General features: G+C 35.4%; 1 protein-coding gene across 2 annotated transcripts in view; it reads right to left on the bottom strand.

Moving 5' to 3' along the window:
• The window catches only part of LOC138695815 (calcyphosin-like protein), a 117,640-nt gene extending 105,044 nt beyond the window's left edge, over positions 1 to 12,596 (bottom strand). Inside the window, exon 1 of one of the 2 annotated variants that reach the window (XM_069820055.1) lies at positions 12,456 to 12,596. Coding sequence is in view for 1 of the 2 variants with exons in the window: in XM_069820054.1 (XP_069676155.1) it covers positions 12,255 to 12,270 (16 nt within the window). In the remaining variant the exon portion in view is untranslated. Of the gene's footprint in view, positions 1 to 12,254; positions 12,286 to 12,455 lie in introns of those variants that run through there. The other variant, XM_069820054.1, reaches the window with a different exon arrangement.
• Between the last annotated feature and the right edge of the window lie 7,171 nt (positions 12,597 to 19,767).

Genomic DNA, 19,767 nt, shown 5'->3' with positions numbered 1-19,767 from the left:
TTCATACGAGCGTCTTAATTACCATTATAGGCAAGTTTCATACGACTTTTTATGCTCGATCATATTTCTAACTTGAAATTATTCATAAGTATTCATGTTATGGTTATGTAAGTGAAGAGCGGAACTGACCTTGTGCAATATCTCGTAAATTGTGAGATGTGCGCAGACGCGAAAGTATTGATTTTTTCCGAGAAACAAATGTCATTGACCTTGACATAATCTAGAGAGTAAAATAAACAATCTTGATATAACCTTGAAATTGATTTAGACATTGAAAAACGAAATGACATTTTGAATTTATTTGAATATTATTTACAATTAACGCTAATTATTATAGTAACACAACATAACCTTCTGCGACAGTATTGGATTTCCAGCCTCCGTGACGTTTCGCTAGATGTCTTTAGATAGCATATCCGAGAATAATCGATACTTGCGCTTTCATATTGCTACAATGGTGTTTTCTGATTAGTAGAACACCTGAACTTTAATGAATAGGTGTACTTTAATGAGGTCCATTAAAGGGCTGCTACCAGGTGTATAATTACTACATTTCGACATGGTCGAGCATAAAATATTAATTGACTTACGAAAATACAATTGTCTTCAAATGTATTATTGTACCATCTCAACATTACAAATATTACGCTAGATGGCAGTAGTGTGTTATGATTAGCTGTTTTCTTGTTATCAGTTTTGCCAACTATGGAATCTTCATTGAACTCTGTGGACGGTTACTAGTCAAAAAGGTTTTGTTGATTCAGTTTCATTTTTATTAAAACAATTGCATTCCACTTCAATTATCCGGATCTCAGTAATCAAAGTCACTTGACAGATGATTTTCAATAAATCTTAATTAAACAATCTCTGATACGTGAATATCCATAATATCATAATTATAGAAGAAGCTATAACATAACCTAAATAATATATACAAGTGTTAGAAAAGTTTTAACTAACGACGATGACATAAAAAATAAACTTGAATAATTTTAAAAGGAATAATTATTGAATGTACAATTTTCAAATTTGAATGTTTTAGTGGTTGTTGGTTCAGTTGATGTTATATTGGACGTGTGCGTAAAAGAAGTGGAACTCGTTGATGTAGGCCTACATGGTGTATTTCTCAACTTATTCAGGATTTCCGAATGGTGTTCTTCATTTATTTGTAAATAGGATTTCAGGGAAGATGCATAGCTATGACCAGTGATCTTTATTAATTCTTGTTCTTGAATGCCAATGCGAGTCATATTTGAAACTGCTGTGCATCGACTGGAGTGGTTTGTAACTTTCTGTTTTTTTGACGTCCAGACCAGTGCAGTTTGAAATGTTGGCAAACAAAGAAACAAATGCTAGGGAAGCGATAAAATTAAACAAATGCTAGGGACGCGATAAAATTAAACAAATGCTAGGGACGCGATAAAATTAAACAAATGCTAGGGACGCGATAAAATTAAACAAATGCTAGGGAAGCGATAAAATTAAACAAATGCTAGGGACGCGATAAAATTGTGCGATAAGCAGCCATGATTGGTTGAAAGATGTTCTTTCGTACTGTTTTATTGGTCAAAAGTAGTATGACGTAGTAAAAGTGTAATAGTCAACAGTAATCTCGCTAGAGGTTTTGATTTCTCTAGAGAAAATCAAACTAGAGTGGGATTTAATTGACTATTACACGATTAGAAGAAAGTATGTAACGATTAGAATAAATAAAGTACTCTAATACAATAAAATATTAATTGACTTACTAAAATTCTATTTCACTAATGTTAGCTTCACCAAAACGTTTGAACGGAGTCGCCATTTTCAGATGACTACCTATGCGGGAAACAAATGACGATCGCAAAGCATGTTTTATAGCACCGTAAAGTTGAAATGTTGGCAAATAAAGAAACAAATGGAAGGGGGGGGGGTGATAAAAACAGAAAACAGTATATAAAAATTAGAAGAAATAAAGTACTCTAATATAATAAATAGGTATTAATTTACTTAACTAAAATTCTATTTCACTATGTTAGTTTCACCAAACCGTTGAACGGAGCCGTCATTTTCAGTTGACTATCTATGCGGGAAACAAATGACGATCGCAAAGCATGTTTTATAGTACCGTAAATAATTTGCATCTTGAAATGTTGATAAACAAAGTCAAATTCTAGGGAAGTGGTAAAAACAAACAAATGCAAGGAAAGCGATAAAATTAAACAAATGCTAGGAAAGTGATAAAATTGTAGCGATAAACAGCCATGATTGGTTGAAACACGTCCTTTCGTACCGTTTTATTGTTCAAAAGTAATGTGACGTAGTGAAAGTATAAGTAAAAAAAAAAAAATCAAACAATTCACCATACAAGAATAATTCAAAGAGAAAGCAAGACGAATTAGGAAGTAGTTCGTGTAGGTGCTTTCACACATATCCGAGAAGACTGGAAATAGTCGATCAACAGACAATTTTAGACTTGTATGCAAATTTAAGCTCAACTGCAAGTCGTGCGAGCATTTCTATACATTCTGGAGGAACAATACATGCGTAACTATTAATAAATAAATTAATTATTAATTCTAAATAACAACCGTATACGTACTTCATAAATTCTAGACCATACATGGGCACAATTTTCGGTTACGTGAGGCACTCGATTTGAAATAGTTTGCTTACTAGGAGAGGAGACTGCAGAGTAGGATGGGAAATATAAACTGCTGTGACCTGCGTCACCTTATCGTAATCGCTAAGGCGGTCAGTGGCGAATTATTAGGAAAGCGCTTGGTTAACGTGAGAGACTCGCCAGCTTTAATCATAAACCTCTTTACTATTTCTCCATCATTGAATTGATTTAAATCACAGGCGAGAAATTGCATAACTAGCCAATAATATTCCATCACGTTGTCTACGGTTATTTTCTTGAATATTCTGGCTTTTCTCAAAATTACATAATAGATTTTTGCACGTTCTCGACCTAAAATAATTTCAGAAAATCATATTTCGTTTTCTACGCACATTTGATATATTTTTTTATAAATTTCTTTTGGAAACAATACGTACAGACAACATTTAATTCCTCGTAGGCCACCTTTTAATGCAGCGTGTTTAAGGTATAATGTCGTATTTAGTATACTATGCAAATGTTAAGATCATAAATTTTCTTCGGAATAGTACGAAAAATAACATTTAATTTGTCTTACCTTCTAATTCAGCATGTTCTTTATGACATAAGGAGTAATGTCGTTGTATATTAAATTTATTAATGCCTAACAGGATTTTCGAGCATAACATACGTCGTATGTTCTCCCCTTCTAAACAGCAAAAAGGTCTTCCTCCCATTTCTCATGAAATAATCGTTTTCTAACGCGTACACACTGCTTTGATAATGCCATTATGCCACCACTGATATTGCTTATGACACTGATATAGAACCTACCCAGTCCTAGGAGCTGCGCGAGGGAGAAACGGGGACTGTGAAGATGATGTCACTCAGAGCGATAAGCTCTGTGAAGGTCAGTGAGGCACAAATTCTCAATTGAGGCACGATGCCCATGTATGTTCTAGACTCTGACCAAAAATGAAAGAAAAGAAATACAATATAAATGAGATTTTTATAACATATTGCAGGCTACACATAAGATAAGGAAAAATGAAGATACCAGATAAAACTTAATGGAATAAATGGAAACAATACAAAATGGCTGAAGAACGTGTACAGGAACTGATGACTAACTAAATACCCGAAGAAAACATAAATAAAGGTTATTTTGATGATAATAATAATAATAATAATAATAATAATAATAATAATAATAATAATAATAATGGTAAAGATGATGTGCTCTATACTAATAATAAATCTGTAGCCGAAATTTTTCTGGTAATTTTCGATTTTCCAAAAATAATTGGTGTTAACATGTATAATTAATCATCCTGAAACCGAAAATCGCTTTCTTGAAATTTTTTTTTGTATGTCTGTCTGGATGGATGTTTGTTACCTTTTCACGCGATAATGTCTGAACCGATTTATATGAAAATTGGAATATAAATTAAGTTCGTTCTAACTTAGATTTTAGGCAATATGGCATTCAAAATACATTATTTAAAAGGGGGGTTATAAGGGGGCCTGAATTAAGTAAATCGAAATATCTCGCATATTATTGATTTTTGTGAAATGTGTTGCATAACAAACGTTTCTTTGAAAATTATTTCTGGTAAGTTTTATTCTTTGAAAAATTTTGATAGGACTGATATTTAATGAGATAAATGAGTTTTAAAATTAAAATACAACGCCATCTAAGGCGGTGTAATGAAATTAAAAAAATGACTTCGTCTATAAGGGGCCTTGGACAACAACAATCGAAAGCTATTAAACATAGCCTACAGAGAATGTTTCTGTGTTTGTATGAAGTAATATCGGAAGCTAAATTAACCGATTTGTATAATTAATTATTATTTCACCATTGGAAAGTGTAGTTTCTCTAGGTGGACATAATGCTATAATGTTATTACAGTAACTTCTGAGTGAATCGAGAACAGGTAAGATTAAAATAGCTTCTTATGCACAGAAAACTTGAGGGCCATTCTGCACATTCGTTTCCTGTATTTCTTAAAATAATGTTTATGTGCACATTCATTTCATGAAACACGAATGTTCCCTGGATCAAACGTTCTATTTTAATTATGTAATTACTTTATATTTATTTCTAACAGTAAAAAAATTAATTTGACACACGATCATAGTTACTTAAGATGCAAGTTGTCGAGAAGAAGTGGTGTGTTTGAAATGAATGAAACATCGAATAGTAAGGTAAGTATTGGAACGATAGTGAACAACTATCGAATAATTCGATAGCTTTTACTCGATTTTGTCAGTTTCTAGTAGTAACACAAACAATGATAATCGCGATAATTAATTACGTAAGAGTTCAAGTTGAATTTGAAATAATCGATATCTCGAAAGAACCGAGAATAAGGAAGCTAAAAATATTCAAGAAACTTTCTCTAAGACACCAGGGTAGCTCTCACGCAACCATCTTACGGAATTATGCAAGTTTTTATATAAACGACACGGACTTTTGTGTCTTTGTGCAACAGTAGAACTAGTCCTTAATAAAAAACATTAACATACTCGTAAATCTTTTGATGCACAGTACTATACAATAATTTTTGTTGATGCAGTAGTGAAATAGACTGTAACTACATCCTTCCAGATTGGATACAAACAGATTGACTAGAATCAAAAATTAGATTCATCTATAGCACACAACACTGAAACTTCCACCTCGTATTTTTCTAAGCTGTACGGTGCTAGAATATGTGCCAGGTTAGGTTGGGTTAGTTTAGTTTAGATTAGATTAGGTTAGATTAGGCTTTTCATTTGCCTTGCATATACGAATATATGACAGGTTAGGTTAGGTTGGGTTAGGTTAGTTTAGATTAGATTAGGTTAGATTAGTTTAGATTAGGCTTTCCATTTGCCTCGAATATACGAATATGTGACGAGTTAGGTTAGGTTAGGTTAGATTAGGTTAGGTTAGTTTAGGTTAGTTTAGATTAGATTAGGTTAGATTAGTTTAGATTAGGCTTTCCATATGCCTTGCATATACGAATATGTGACAGGTTAGGTTAGATTAGGTTAGGTTAGTTTAGATTAGGTTAGATTAGTTTAGATTAGACTTTCCATATGCCTTGCATATACGAATATGTAACAGGTTAGGTTAGGTTAGATTAGATTAGGTTAGGTTAGGTTAGGTTAGGTTAGGTTAGGCTAGGCTAGGGTTTTGGTATTTCCTTGCATATACTAATCTGTGGCAGGTTAGGTTAGGTTAGTTCAGGGTTTTTGGCATGCCTTGCATACTAAGTGAAGTGAAATATGCGTTTTGCATTTAGTTTGAAGTATTCTACATCTTTATTTCACGTGTTAATGAATCACTTTTAGGTTATCTATACCGATTACTCTTTCCAATTTTAACTATTTTTATGTTTCCAAGTCCACTGACTTACCACATGAATTTTCTGTATTCTAAATTACCTTCCCTCTAAAATTAGATAATTTTCCCATTTTTTCTTTAAAAAAAACCTTCAGTGTCGCGTGTTATAGAAAACCCAAAAATTGTTATCTTCATTATTTTTAGCTGAAAGGAAACGCCTTATTTTCATGACACGATTCCAGCCCAACTATGAATAGTCCAATGACGGAGTTATAGACACTGTAGAAATAAAATTGTCCAAGGAAAAGCTATGTGTACGTTTAAATTATGGTTTATTTAACAACCGGCGCATCTGCCGGAATTTTGTCCCGCAGTAGTCTTTTTTACATGCCACTAAATCTAGTGACATGAGCCTGTCGCATTTAAGCACACTTAAATGTCATCGATCTGGGCCGGGATCGAACCAGCAACCTCGGGCACAGAACGCCAGCGCTATACCAACTGCGCCACTCAGAGTGACGCTCTGTGTACTTTCTTGAATAACAAACTATATTACTAAATTGTAGTTGAAGTAAAAGCCACGCTTATTCTCGACAAAGATAGTAAATACCATTATACTCCTTATCATGGTTTCCTTCGGAAATTAAATAAATCTGGGTTACTTATAGAGTATAGTCCGGGTCACCTTACTCCATACCCTAAGGGTGAAACCTAACCATTTTTCCTCCATTACTACATATGCTAGTGGATTGTGGTGATTTTATAGTTTGCAGGTTGAATTTTCTTTTGCCAACTTCGTTTCGAATTTCGATACTGACAAATACTACAAATGGTAGTGATTTTTTAACCAGTATGTTGGCAGCTGAGACAAATATCGACAATATTTCTCGATACTGGAATTGCATGAAATCAAAATTGTACTAGATTTCTGAGCCGGTTACTGGAAGCTAATGAAATTTGAACATGTATTGCGTTGTGGTTATAATTCAAGACTATAATCAGTAAGCTTTCGGACTTAGTACTAATAATTTCATGTGGTCAAACAAAATAAATTTTTTAGGTTAGGTCTCGTGAGTCAATTGTTTAGTCAAACCAATGAATTTCGTATTGCCAGGCAAAATACTTGACATGTTGATCCCTTTCCCGTATAGTTTGCCTAAGAAAATATGTTACAAATTATTGAATTATTTAGAACAATCTTCCAACATAAAGTATGGCAAGTAAATAAGTCATTTAGTACGTAGGATCGTGTGATATCTGGTAACAGTTGCCAACACTGAGAAAACTGCAATATTTGCTGTTTAGGAACTGTTCTTATGTGATTCTCACTATAGATTTGTTACACATGGAAGAACCGTGTCCCTGAAAGAGGGCTCCAGTCAAATTTATCGGGTATTTCTGGTCCACGTTGAATTTCAACGCTCAATAATCTCTTCAGTTGAAAACGACATTGAATAAAACACTACGTCTACTACGTTAATATAGATTACGTCAACAGGTTTTGACCTGAATAATTTCGAGAGAAAAATTGTTCCGGGGCCGGGCATCGAACCCGGGACCTTTGGTTAAACGTACCAACGCTCTCCCAACTGAACTACCCGGGAACTCTACCCGACACCGATCCAATTCTTCCCTCTATATCCACAGACCTCAAAGTGGGCTGACAACCGTCAAGCAACCAACTTCGAGTGCACACTAACTCTGTGTGACTTAAATTGTGGTTTTCTGTTACGTACAGTGACGTGTATTATGCAAATCAAGCTTTCAGGAATAACTCCCTGTAAAGTTAATTTGAATAATTTCGATGGAAAAATTGTTCCGGGGCCGGGCATCGAACCCGGGACCTTTGGTTAAACGTAGCAACGCTCTCCCAACTGAGCTACCCGGGAACTCTACCAGATACCGATCCAATTTTTCCCTGTATATCCACAGCCCTCAAAGTGGGCTGAAAACCGTCAAGCAACCAACATTGAGTGCACACTAACTCTGTGTGACTTAAATTGTGGTTTTCTGTTACGTACAGTGACGTGTATTATGCTAATCAAGCTTTCAGGAATAACTCCCTGTAAAGTTAATTTGAATAATTTCGATGGAAAAATTGTTCCGGGGCCGGGCATCGAACCCGGGACCTTTGGTTAAACGTACCAACGCTCTCCCAACTGAGCTACCCGGGAACTCTACCAGATACCGATCCAATTTTTCCCTGTATATCCACAGCCCTCAAAGTGGGCTGAAAACCGTCAAGCAACCAACATTGAGTGCACACTAACTCTGTGTGACTTAAATTGTGGTTTTCTGTTACGTACAGTGACGTGTATTATGCTAATCAAGCTTTCAGGAATAACTCCCTGTAAAGTTAATTTGAATAATTTCGAGGGAAAAATTGTTCCGGGGCCGGGCATCGAAGTTATACCTGAAAGCTTGATTTGCAGGTTTTGACCTGTCAAAAACTTCAGGAATGTTAACATATGATTCATTTGTTCTCCGAAACAGAAAAATCTGGTTTTACATTACAACTATAGGCCATTCGTTATCTCGTGAAACCTACTTGTGCTTCAGGAGAAGAAGAAATTGGAATGGAAAGCTTCCCTTCCTCGCTATGCTTCCATTTACAGCTAGTTAGCTCGCATACCTCCACCATGAAGTTCTTACCGCAAACTACGGTGTAAGTATGCGTTTGGTTTCATGAGAAGTGAAGTTTGTTGTTTTATTTTATTTATTTGCTTAGTTTATTCACTTATTTATATATTTTACTTAATTAATCATTTTTAATTTTCGTATTTTCTATCCGTTTATCGCAGTTGTTTAAAAATTATTTGAAATCTACTTCCTTTCGCGGATATCTTTCCTTATGGCCTGATAAAACTTATTGCATTATGCCAAAAAAATTGTCATAGAACAGCAATTCTCAACATATGGTACGCGTACCACTGGTGATACACGAATTACCAACAAGTAAGCAGAAAATGAATTACAAAATCAAAAATTTAAACCAATAAAGAAAAAAAAATTCTTAAAACAATAAAAATAAAGTGCCTGAATAAAGGATTATCGTGATAGGATAAATAAAGTTATCTAAAATTACCTTTATTACATTTTACAGAATTAAACTATTACCTAAAATATCAAAACTTTTCGTGCACCATAAACCAAAATGTATTCCAAAGAAGATATTACTGCTGGGTGGTACTTAACATTTGAAGTCAAAATATAAATTATCATAAAATATGAAACTATATAGCTGTTTTCTGTATCTTTTATGGAACACTCCATCGAGTAAATCCAAACAGTAATTGTTTTTCAATAATTATACACGCCAAAATAAGGAAATCAATTATTGGTATTGGAGCATAGAAACATTTATTATGACCCCAAGAGCGACATATGACGTTTTCTCTTAATAAATTTACTTAGTGGTACAGCAAATTTCTTAAGTTAAAAATAGTGGTACGCCATTAAAAAAGATTAAGAACCTCTGTCATTATCAGCAACAAATGTGTATGAAATTAGCTGTTGAATTTCTAGTTAATAATAATAGGAGTGATTTTATTGTTGTTAAAACAAAAAAAAATCAATGACATTTTATTACGTTTTCAATAGGCTATGCCTAAAAATATGTTGATGTCTCTTTAAAAAAAAAAAACTTTTTAAAGCTTCACAGCCCACTAGACCATGGCCTACTTCGGAAAATGTTCTCGGATGATGATGATGATGATGATGATGATGACGATGATGATGATGATGATGATGAAGAAGAATCAGTTTCCAGACTATAAAAGAAGGCTGCACAATACTGGACAATATCTAGGCAAGTTTCGAACACACGACTGCTTGTCTTAGCAGTTGCGGTACCATATTCAATGTTAACATCACGAAAAATTTTTTTTTGCACGATCGTGTTTTTTGTTGTATTTACAGCTATTGTTGTTAGCCTTGCAAATTAGAATTCCCATACAAAATTGTTGCTAGGGAAACTATCCTTCGTAACAAAACTATACTGAAATAGACCCATTACAGTGCACTTATTGTTACTTAGTTACCATTACAGCATAGTTTTGCGAAGGCTTTGGAATAATATTGCTCTAAATTTTCAATACAAAATACTCGTATATTGTATTTGCTATTTTAAAAATATGATCATGCAAAAAATGCTGTACAAACACGTTTATGAAGTGCATTACAAAATCTCGGAAATTGAAAAATTCGCTCTGCTTGTTTTTCAAACTTTACTTCGATTTTGTAAAACGCACTTCCCAATCTTGTATAGTAATATACTATTTCACTCATACCGAGTACAGTGGAAGCTCTTAAGTTCAACATCCTATAGTTCGACTGCTTACGTAGGAGAATTTGACACGCTCCTATACGGGCACTAAGGAATGAGTTTGCCATTTGAATTGGAATTGGTTGTCTCTTGTAGTGGTACTTTTGTTAAAGGGAAACATAATATTTTATTGATTAGGACATCCATATTTAATCACTGATTTTAAATTAATGAACTCTTCTTTTTTCTATTTGAGAATTGTGCCGTTTGTGAGACGGAACTGTCGAAACCCACTGTGGTACTAGAAGCGCATACACAAGTCTGGGGCGGGCAGAAAATGCAAGTACAGTACTGTATTCGTTTATGGATAACCAATAAGAATTTGTATTCATTTCACCTGCCACATCCACTACCCTTATTGGACTGAACTTTCAATTCTGTTCTGTCGAACTTAGGAGAGTCCACTGTATTTAATTTTTCGTCATTTACCTATATGAAGCTATTTGTTTAGACCAATTTACCGACAGAGTCGTTACCCAGGGTGCGCCTTAGGAGGCTGGTCTACGATACACCCGCTAGATCAGTGATGTCAACTGATGCCCATAGGAGCAAGCGCGCGCTTTAGAGCCCAGGAGAGCCTGAGCGCTTTACAGCGGAAAGGAAAGAGACAGACGAAAAAGGTAGTATATGCCGCTTGGTCGAGCTATATACAGGGATGGCCAGCACTGATTCAATAGATAAAGAGAAGAGAACTTATTAAAACTGTATCCATGTTAATTTTTAGATTTGTCTGAGAAGTATAAGTGCATTATAAGAATGTAAGTTTTAATTTTAATGCTCATTTTTCACAAGTTTGCTTTTTTATTTAAAAGGAATATTTTCTCATCTTCTTTTACAGAAAAGTGAAATTTTCAGATATGTTTCTTTAGTAGCCTTACAGGTACTAAAACAGCGTTTTCGTAAATCTAATATATCGTAAATACGTATTACTGAAGATAGTGTATTAAAATATTTGAAAATATTCGCAAGGAAAATGTTTGTAAGGAAATGAATTAACAAAGCAAATACTGTTACATCACAAACAAAAGATATGTGCCTATGTGTTGGTAAAACGTCAGCTCTATAGCTTCAGCAGATTTCGAGATAATTTAATATTCTAATAACAGAAAGTTGCGCACCAATATCACCTAAAAGCATAATGCGATAAGAGTTTTATTATGTAATATTAGTTACAGTTAAAACATATACCTAGACAACTTTGCTTTGTAGTATAATATTGTTTTGATTACTTTTATCACGCTAAAGATTCCATCAATATCAATTTCAACTTATATCATATTCAGTGTCTTTCTTTGGGGTAACACTTTCTTTATGAATGATGTGTTTAATTCACTTAGTACAGTATAGTTGTAGTTATTATGGAATTTGTGTGAATATTCCTTCTTTACTCTTTATTATGTTATTAACGTTTAAAACACAACTGCAATATTAGGCTAAGAAATAGGTGTTAGTACTTTTGTTTTACAGACAATATAGAAAATAACAAACAGAAAGAAGCCATATAAAAATAACGACATAAAATTTCACGTTCCTTTTGAAGTTTGTGCACCACTGTTTTCTTAATCCAACAGGCTGCTTATTCCTCCTAGCATACCTAGCGCTTAATGCCAGCGCACGACGTCAAGGTCAGAAAAATGCGCTTGCTTTGACATCACTGCGCTAGATGATGACAGAGATTTGTTGGGATGTCACAGGGGAACCAGAGAAAACTTCTGTGTTACCTGGCTTGCCTTGCCCAACACAAGTTATATCTCGGAGATACGCCGGGGATCGAACCGGAATCCAGCGCACTAGCAACTAGACCAGAGTGGCGACACGAAGGATAATGTTACAAAGATTATTAATATAGCAAGCGTACATCGTAATAGTAAGCATTGTAATGTAAGCATTTATGAGTTTGTAACCACAGAAACCAAAGTCACTAATCATCGCATGCTTCTACAACTATCAATAACTAATTTATGGCACCAAACTTCTACTGTAGTGAGACACTACATTAGTAAAAAAAGTATGCCTACCAAATACGACCGACATTTCACTGAATTTCCTTTTCTCTTAATCCCAAAACACTTATTTGATTCTGGTTCACATGAACGAAGGCTCGAAGATCAGCCACGTTTTAAATACATCCTGCGTTCACAAAGACAAGATAAATGTTACAAGAGTTGCCTTGTTACCTTGGAGACCACAGAACACACCAAATACAAACTTCAGCTCACCGTAATTGATTGTTCTTTCTGGTTGTCACAGATAATAACAGACACTTGCGAAGAGTGAATTATTTATACGGGCGAAGTGGAGTTCAATGTTGCAGGTTCTTCATCCACGCTGCAGATGTCATCATAAAGTACACCAAAATGAGAGAGCGACTAAGAGAGAACGATCGCGTGCGACGGTTGCTGGTGGTTGGATGGGATCACGCCAAGTGGCCACAGCTTCACCCCACGAAGGCAGCTTTAGCTTCGCGTCGCCGCAGAAAGGGGGTTATAGACTGCAAAATCGTCTAGAAACACCTGACTCACGTCCATTTGACCCAACAGTAATAGCTGGTATGCCGAGATTTTACACACGCTACAATGTACTGTAGCTTCTTTCTCCCTCGAGGCTAAATCCACTGCAATATAGGCTACATACATTACTTTCTCTTCGTACATGATACAGAGAAAGAATTGTGTTAGAAAAGAAAACTATTTTGATGTTTTATATATTGCGTTTGTTATACAGTGTGTTCACAGAAACCCTCCGTGATTACAAACGGGTATAATTTCATCATAACGATATACGACTCAAAGAATTCCTGTTTTGAATATTACGATATGTTTAATACTTACAGTTCCTAAGTTCGACTGAGCAAAATTGAAGGTTCAATCCAATAAGGGTAATGGGTGTAGCACGTGAAATGAATACACGTTCTTATTGGTTATCCATCAACGAATACAGTACTGTACTTGATTTCCTGCCCGCCCCGAGACTTGTGTATACTCTTCTAGTGCCACAGTGGGTTTCGACAGTACCTTCTCACAAACGGCACAATTCTCAAATAGAAAAAAGAAGAGTTCATTAATTTAAAATCAGTGATTAAATATGGATGTCCTAATCAATAAAGTATTCTGTTTTCCTTTAACAAAAGTATCACTACAAGACACAGAACCAATTCCAATTCAAATGGCAAACCCATTTCTTAGTGCCCGTATAGGGGTGTGTCTAATTCTCCTACGTAACAATTGAACTATAGAATGTCGAACTTGTTTTCTGTCGAACTTAAGAGCTTCCAGTCCAGTCCAGTCTGGCCGCGAAACCAGGTGGCCCGGGTTCGATTCCCAGTCGGGGCAAGTTACCTGGTTGAGGTTTTTTTCCAAGGTTTTCCCTCAACCCAATATAAGCAATTGCTGGGTAACTTTCGGTGCTGGACCCCGGACTCATTTCACCGGCATTATCACATTCATCTCATTCAGACGCTAAATAACCTAAACTTTGATAAAGCGTCATAAAATAAACTACTAAAAAATAGAAAGAGGTTTCACTGTAGTTACTTGCAAATGGCTTTTAGAGAATCCGGAGGTTCACTACCGCCCTCACATAAGCCCGCCATCGGTCCCTGTCCTGATCAAGATTAATCCAGTCTCTATCATCATATCCCATCTCCCTCAATAAATTTTAATATTATCCTCCCATCTACGTCTCGACCTCCCCAAAGGTCTTTTTCCCTTCGGCCTCCCAACTAACACTCTATATGCATTTCTGAATTCGCCCATACGTGCTACATGCCCTGCTCATCTCAACATCTGGATTTAATGTTCCTAATTATGTCAGGTGAAGAATGCAATACTTGCAGTACTGTGTTGTTCCATTGTCCTGTAATTTCATCTCTCTTAGCCCCAAATATTCTTCTAAGCACTTTATTCTCAAACTTCGTTCCTCTCTCAAAGCGAAAGGCAAGTTTCACAACCACACAGAACAATCAGTAATGTAACTGTTTTGTAAATTCTAACTAATGTAATTTCACTCAGACTCGCCGGGTTTTGAAGACGGGTCTCCGACGTGAAATCCGATACTGGCTGTTAGAAGGTATTCTGTATACCTTCTTCACTAATCAGAAATGAAAAATCACAGAATATATCTGTAGTGGTCGGGAAAAGTGGCACAAGTCAAAAATATTAATTTTAAACGGAGAAGGAAAAAAACTGTCTTCACATTGGTTTATGTCGATTTGATTTTCTTCTGTATGAATTATTGTTATGGGAGAAATACTTATGTATCATTTCCCAAGCGAGCAGATGTTCCGTAAGTTGTCAATAAATTAATAAAAATGTTTGTTGAAACTGACTTATGCCACTTTTCCCAAGCATTGCAGATATTTAGCAATGTGAAAACAAATTTGTATTGTAACAGAAATTCCACTTTATGGAATTATGGCATACATGGGCACAATTTTCGGTTACGTGAGGCACTCGATTTGAAATAGTTTGTTTACTAGGAGAGGAGACTGCAGAGTAGGATGGGAAATATAAACTGCTGTGACCTACGTCATCTTATCGTAATCGCTAAGGCGGTCAGTGGCGAATTATTAGGAAAGCGCTTGGTTAACGTAAGAGACTCAAAATTTTTTTTCAATTTGGCAAATTAATTCGGAAGCTTTAATTATAAACCTCTTTACTATTTCTCCACTATTGAATTGATTTAAATCACAGGCGAGAAATTGCGTAACTAGCCAATAATATTCCATCACGTTGTCTACGTTTATTTTCTTGAATATTCTGGCGTCTCTCAATATTACTTAATAGATTTGCACGTTCTCGACCTAAAATAATTTCAGAAAATCATATTTCGTTTTCTACGCACATTTGATATTTTTTTATATAAATTTCTTTTGGAAATAATACATACAAACAACATTTAATTCCTCGTACCTTTTAATGCAGCGTGTTTAAGGTATAATGTCGTATTTAGTATACTATGCAAATGTTAAGATCATAAATTTTCTTCGGAATAGTACGAAAAATAACATTTAATTTGTCTTACCTTCCAATTCAGCATGTTCTTTATGACGTAAGGAGTAATGTTGTTGTATATTAAATTTATTAATGCCTAATAGGATTTTCGAGCATAACATACAACGTATGTTCTCCCCTTCTAAACAGCAAAAAAACTTTTCCTCCCATTTCTCATGAAATAATCGTTTTCTAACGCGTGCACAATGCTTAGATGTCATTATGGCACCACTGATATTGCTTATGAAACTGATATAGAACCTGCCCACGCCTAGGAGCTACGTGAGGGAGGAACGGGGACTGTGAAGATGATGTTACTCAGAGCGATAAGCTCTATGAAGGTCAGTGAGGCACAAATTCTCAATTGAGGCACGATGCCCATGTATGTATTACGGAGAAATGTCATGTGGATGGTTAGTCACTACAGAAGACAGAATAACATGAATTTTGAATTACATGCAGGCATGTTCAAGGATCTTCAAGTATTACGGTTTGTTTCTTAAGTCTATAGACTTTCCTGTCACCGAAAATGCATATCCTTTATTCATGGGCACACCATTCTCCAATTGTCGATTGCAGCGTCAATAAAACACGTGCCAGACACTAAATATTTCTGGAAGCGTGTGGAACAGAATCTGCAACGAGCTGCTTGGAACGAATTCAAATACAGCTTTGTTCAATCTTTTAACTGTTAATTGAGGATCGATTACGAGAGCGTCTCTTTATTTAAGGGACACTGGGACCGAGTTTTGAAATTTTTACAATTTTTAATCAAATTTCTTTCGCTTTTTAACTGTTTGTTAAATGCATTAAGATACAGATGTGTACAAATTTTGACCTGAATCGGACTACTAGTTTCGGAGTTAATTTTATTTTAATTATATAAATTAGTGATATAATCAAAATGTCCCATGCACATTACATTTAAATACAGCAAGTTCATTTTTTTCAAACGAATCCTCATTCACGGCAGTATTTTAACATTGAGAAACCCATTGTATCTAGAGTAATTTATGCACAATACATTTTTAATCGTACATTTATTTATATTTTTTATTCATGTAACAATTTTTAACTCCAAATGTTCGAGATAAAACGTTAGATCTCAGATAATAGTATATGCATGGACATGTACGAATATTTTCATTGAGTTTGGTGAAAACTGCATGTGCATGGAGCATTCTAAACGACAACAAAATGTAGTTTCGACAAAAAGGCAAATTTGTGAAAAAAAAATTCTACAATGCTGACATATGGAGCACATCTATATAAAAATCGCTCCTGGATCTCAAAGAAGGCGTAGAGGCGAGAAACGTCTTACTATCAACTTTCTAAGAATCCAAGCAATATTTTCGTACAGAAAACCGAAAATTGATTTTTTGACCATTTTTTTTTTTTGTAAAAACTATGTCCCTTAAACATACAACACATAAGACACATGTTTCATGCTGGTAGAAACAAAGATCGTAGTTTTAAATCTCGAAAGGGACATAGTAGCCTATATGTTTTTTGTCGATATGTTTCTTTAGATGGAAGCCAGCCGTCTTTCGATACTATATCCTGAAGAAAATTGGCGTGGATAATTACTTATATAAAATACAAATTATCTATAAATAATACAGCATTATTGTTGAAAGATAGAGGTACAGTAGTGTGCAAATTAATCCGAACAACGTAATTACTTATGCAAAAACACTCAAACGGGATAAAAAAAAAAAAAAGGATCTAAGACATACCTCAGTAATCTATGTGGCCTCCCTTGTTCCTAATAACAGCTCTGAGACGATTTGGCATGGATTCCACTAATTTCCCACGAATATTCTTCATTTCTTCATCGCGGAACCATACACCAATGAGGGCAGAAATCATCCTCTCCTTTGTAGAACAATCCATCTTTTGCATTCTTCTTTTGCAAATTGACCACAAGTTCTCAATGGGGTTGATGTCGGGTGAGTTGCCTGGCCAGGGGAGTACCTGAATATTCTTCTTGTTGAAGAATTCTGTAGTTTTTCGAGACGTATGGCATGGTGCCAGGTCTTCACCTCTGCCATCCGGAAATTATTTTTGCAGCTGGGGTATGATTCTGATTTCCAATAAGTGAATATATTTGTCAGAATTCATCATTCCCTTGATAGGTATTAATGCTCCAGGCCCTTCATGTGTAAAACAACCCCAAAACATTACTTTAGGGGGGTATTTGGGTGCTTGTTGGAGATGAGCTGCTGTTACTTTTTCGGATCCTTTCCGTACGTAAGAAACACAGTGGCCGTGGACCTCGAAATGAAACTCATCGGAAAAAAGTACATTCTTCCAGTCATTCACTATACAGTATTGATGTAATTTTGCCCATATTAAGCGTTTTTTTGCACATAACAGGGGTTAGCAGTTGCTTCTTAATAGGCTTACAAGCCCTTCGTCCAGCTTCCAAAAGCCTATGCCGCACTGTTGTGACGTGAATATTCGCCCCAGTGGTAGCCATTAACTCGCGGGTTAAGTCGACAGCAGTTAGTCTAGGATTTAATTTACTTTTCCTGACAATTAAACGATCATCTGCAGATGAAGTCTTCCTTTTCCGGCCACAGTTTCCTTTTTTGTGGGGTTTGATGGATCCAGTCTCCCTGTATCGTTTTATGATCGAATTAACAGTAGCCAAACCGATGTGACATTCTGCAGCAATTTGCCTCTGTGTCATAGAAGAATTCTCTGCTAATGTTATAATTTTAGACCGTTTTCGTGGAGTTGTATCCATTTGTGAAGACGACAGAATGTACACAGGATTGCAGTATTAAGTCTTCAACACAACTGAAATGCTTATAAGTACAAAACGACAGGCAAAATGTCACATATTATAAAAAAAAATAATGATAGACCTTCAACGATGGAATTACACGTACTACAGATGTCAATTAAAGCGGTATGAGCAGCTGTGAGGCCAACAATGACAGAAAATGTAAAAATATGTCGTGTTCGGATTAATTTGCACGCTACTGTATATAATTTATATTAATATAAATCTAAATTATTTTAATATATATTACATAAAAATATATTTGTTAAACCTATTTATTAACAATTAGTTATTTAAAGTAGGACCTTATATAATTATCATAATATAAAATAAATAATTAATGCTACGTAATTATTATTGTTAGGTATAGAACTTAGACCTGTGATATGTGGTCATTAGTTGCTGGTTGTAGTGCTATGTCTCGTGGACTCTCTCCTGAGGCTCATGGGACCTGGGATTGAGGGACCGTGGTGATGCCTACACGGGAAGATATACTGTAAGGGTTCTGCACGGTGTAGGGAAGTTCGGAGGCAACTCGCAGAGGAATCTGTAGCGTGGGGATCGTAGGGCATGCACATCATTCATGCCGGGTAGTACAATGGACCCATCCAAGCGGACTATGTGTGAGGCAATTCCTCACCCGTACCCTTCCCCTCAATGAGGGCTAATAGAATGATTATGATAATGTCTATTAATATAAATATATTAAAAATATGCAGAGAAACTGAAACCCTACAAAAGTTACCACAAAAACTTTTCCCCCATAAAGAAAATCCCATTAAAACTCTTCGGGATCTTGAACTCTGCTCTGCGGACAAAAATGCCAGACTAGATCGTAATTCATGTATGTCTAGAGCAAAATACAACCAAAGTAACTGGAAATTTTACTTGTTTCTCAACTTAACACTTAAAGTTGGTGTGACTAACCCATTCATGTTTTCCCGCAGTGTAATTCAGCTGCAATCTCAGCTCGGAATCTGAAGTATCGATTAATTTCCTTTCTTGAACGGGTTCAGTGAACCACACGGAGGGTAATGCCACTCCAAGAACTAACTTGCATATTAACGGACACATCGCGTGTATCTTGTGGCCAATTAAATATTAAAAATCCTTTTGAATCACGACGGAGGGAATACCAGAGATGTCTGTAAAGTGCATTCAAGGCAGCTCTAACCTGCATCTCCAATCCATGTCGTTTAGTTACTCTGACATTGAAAGAAAATCTATATTAATATTCAATACAGCATTCCACAGGTTTCAATTTATTTAAAAGCAGATCAAAGGCATTTCTTAGAATGCGCAACAATGCTGTGTTTCTTCCTTAAGCTATATCCGGAACTTTTATGACAAATTGCTCGCTCGTCAGATTGTTTCCAAATTCAATCTTACAATGAAGATGAATCTGCACATGATATTGGTCTATTGCGATGAGGGACAATAGATTTATCAACTGCTGAAGAATCTATTTCCAGCCAAACCGAAAAAACGCATGAAAATGACTAACAAGCTCACAAAACAGATCAAACAAAAGCATCAAATTGACTATAAACGCACCAAATTGACCACGCAATATAATTATGTGTATGTGTGGAAAACAATAAAAAAAAATTGAGATTATAGATGGATCTAGAAGAGACATCTATACATATAATTTGAACTGGTAATGGAAATTACGGGAAAACGGCAGAACTGATTTTAATAAATGACCCCTCATTTTGAAGCTTGGAACCCAAGGTTTTTCAGAAAAATAGT

The sequence above is a fragment of the Periplaneta americana genome, chromosome 3 (assembly GCF_040183065.1).
Source record: "Periplaneta americana isolate PAMFEO1 chromosome 3, P.americana_PAMFEO1_priV1, whole genome shotgun sequence".
NCBI classification, from domain to species: domain Eukaryota; kingdom Metazoa; phylum Arthropoda; class Insecta; order Blattodea; family Blattidae; genus Periplaneta; species Periplaneta americana.
Note: the sequence above shows the minus strand (reverse complement) of the source record. Positions and strands in the feature narration are given on the sequence as shown.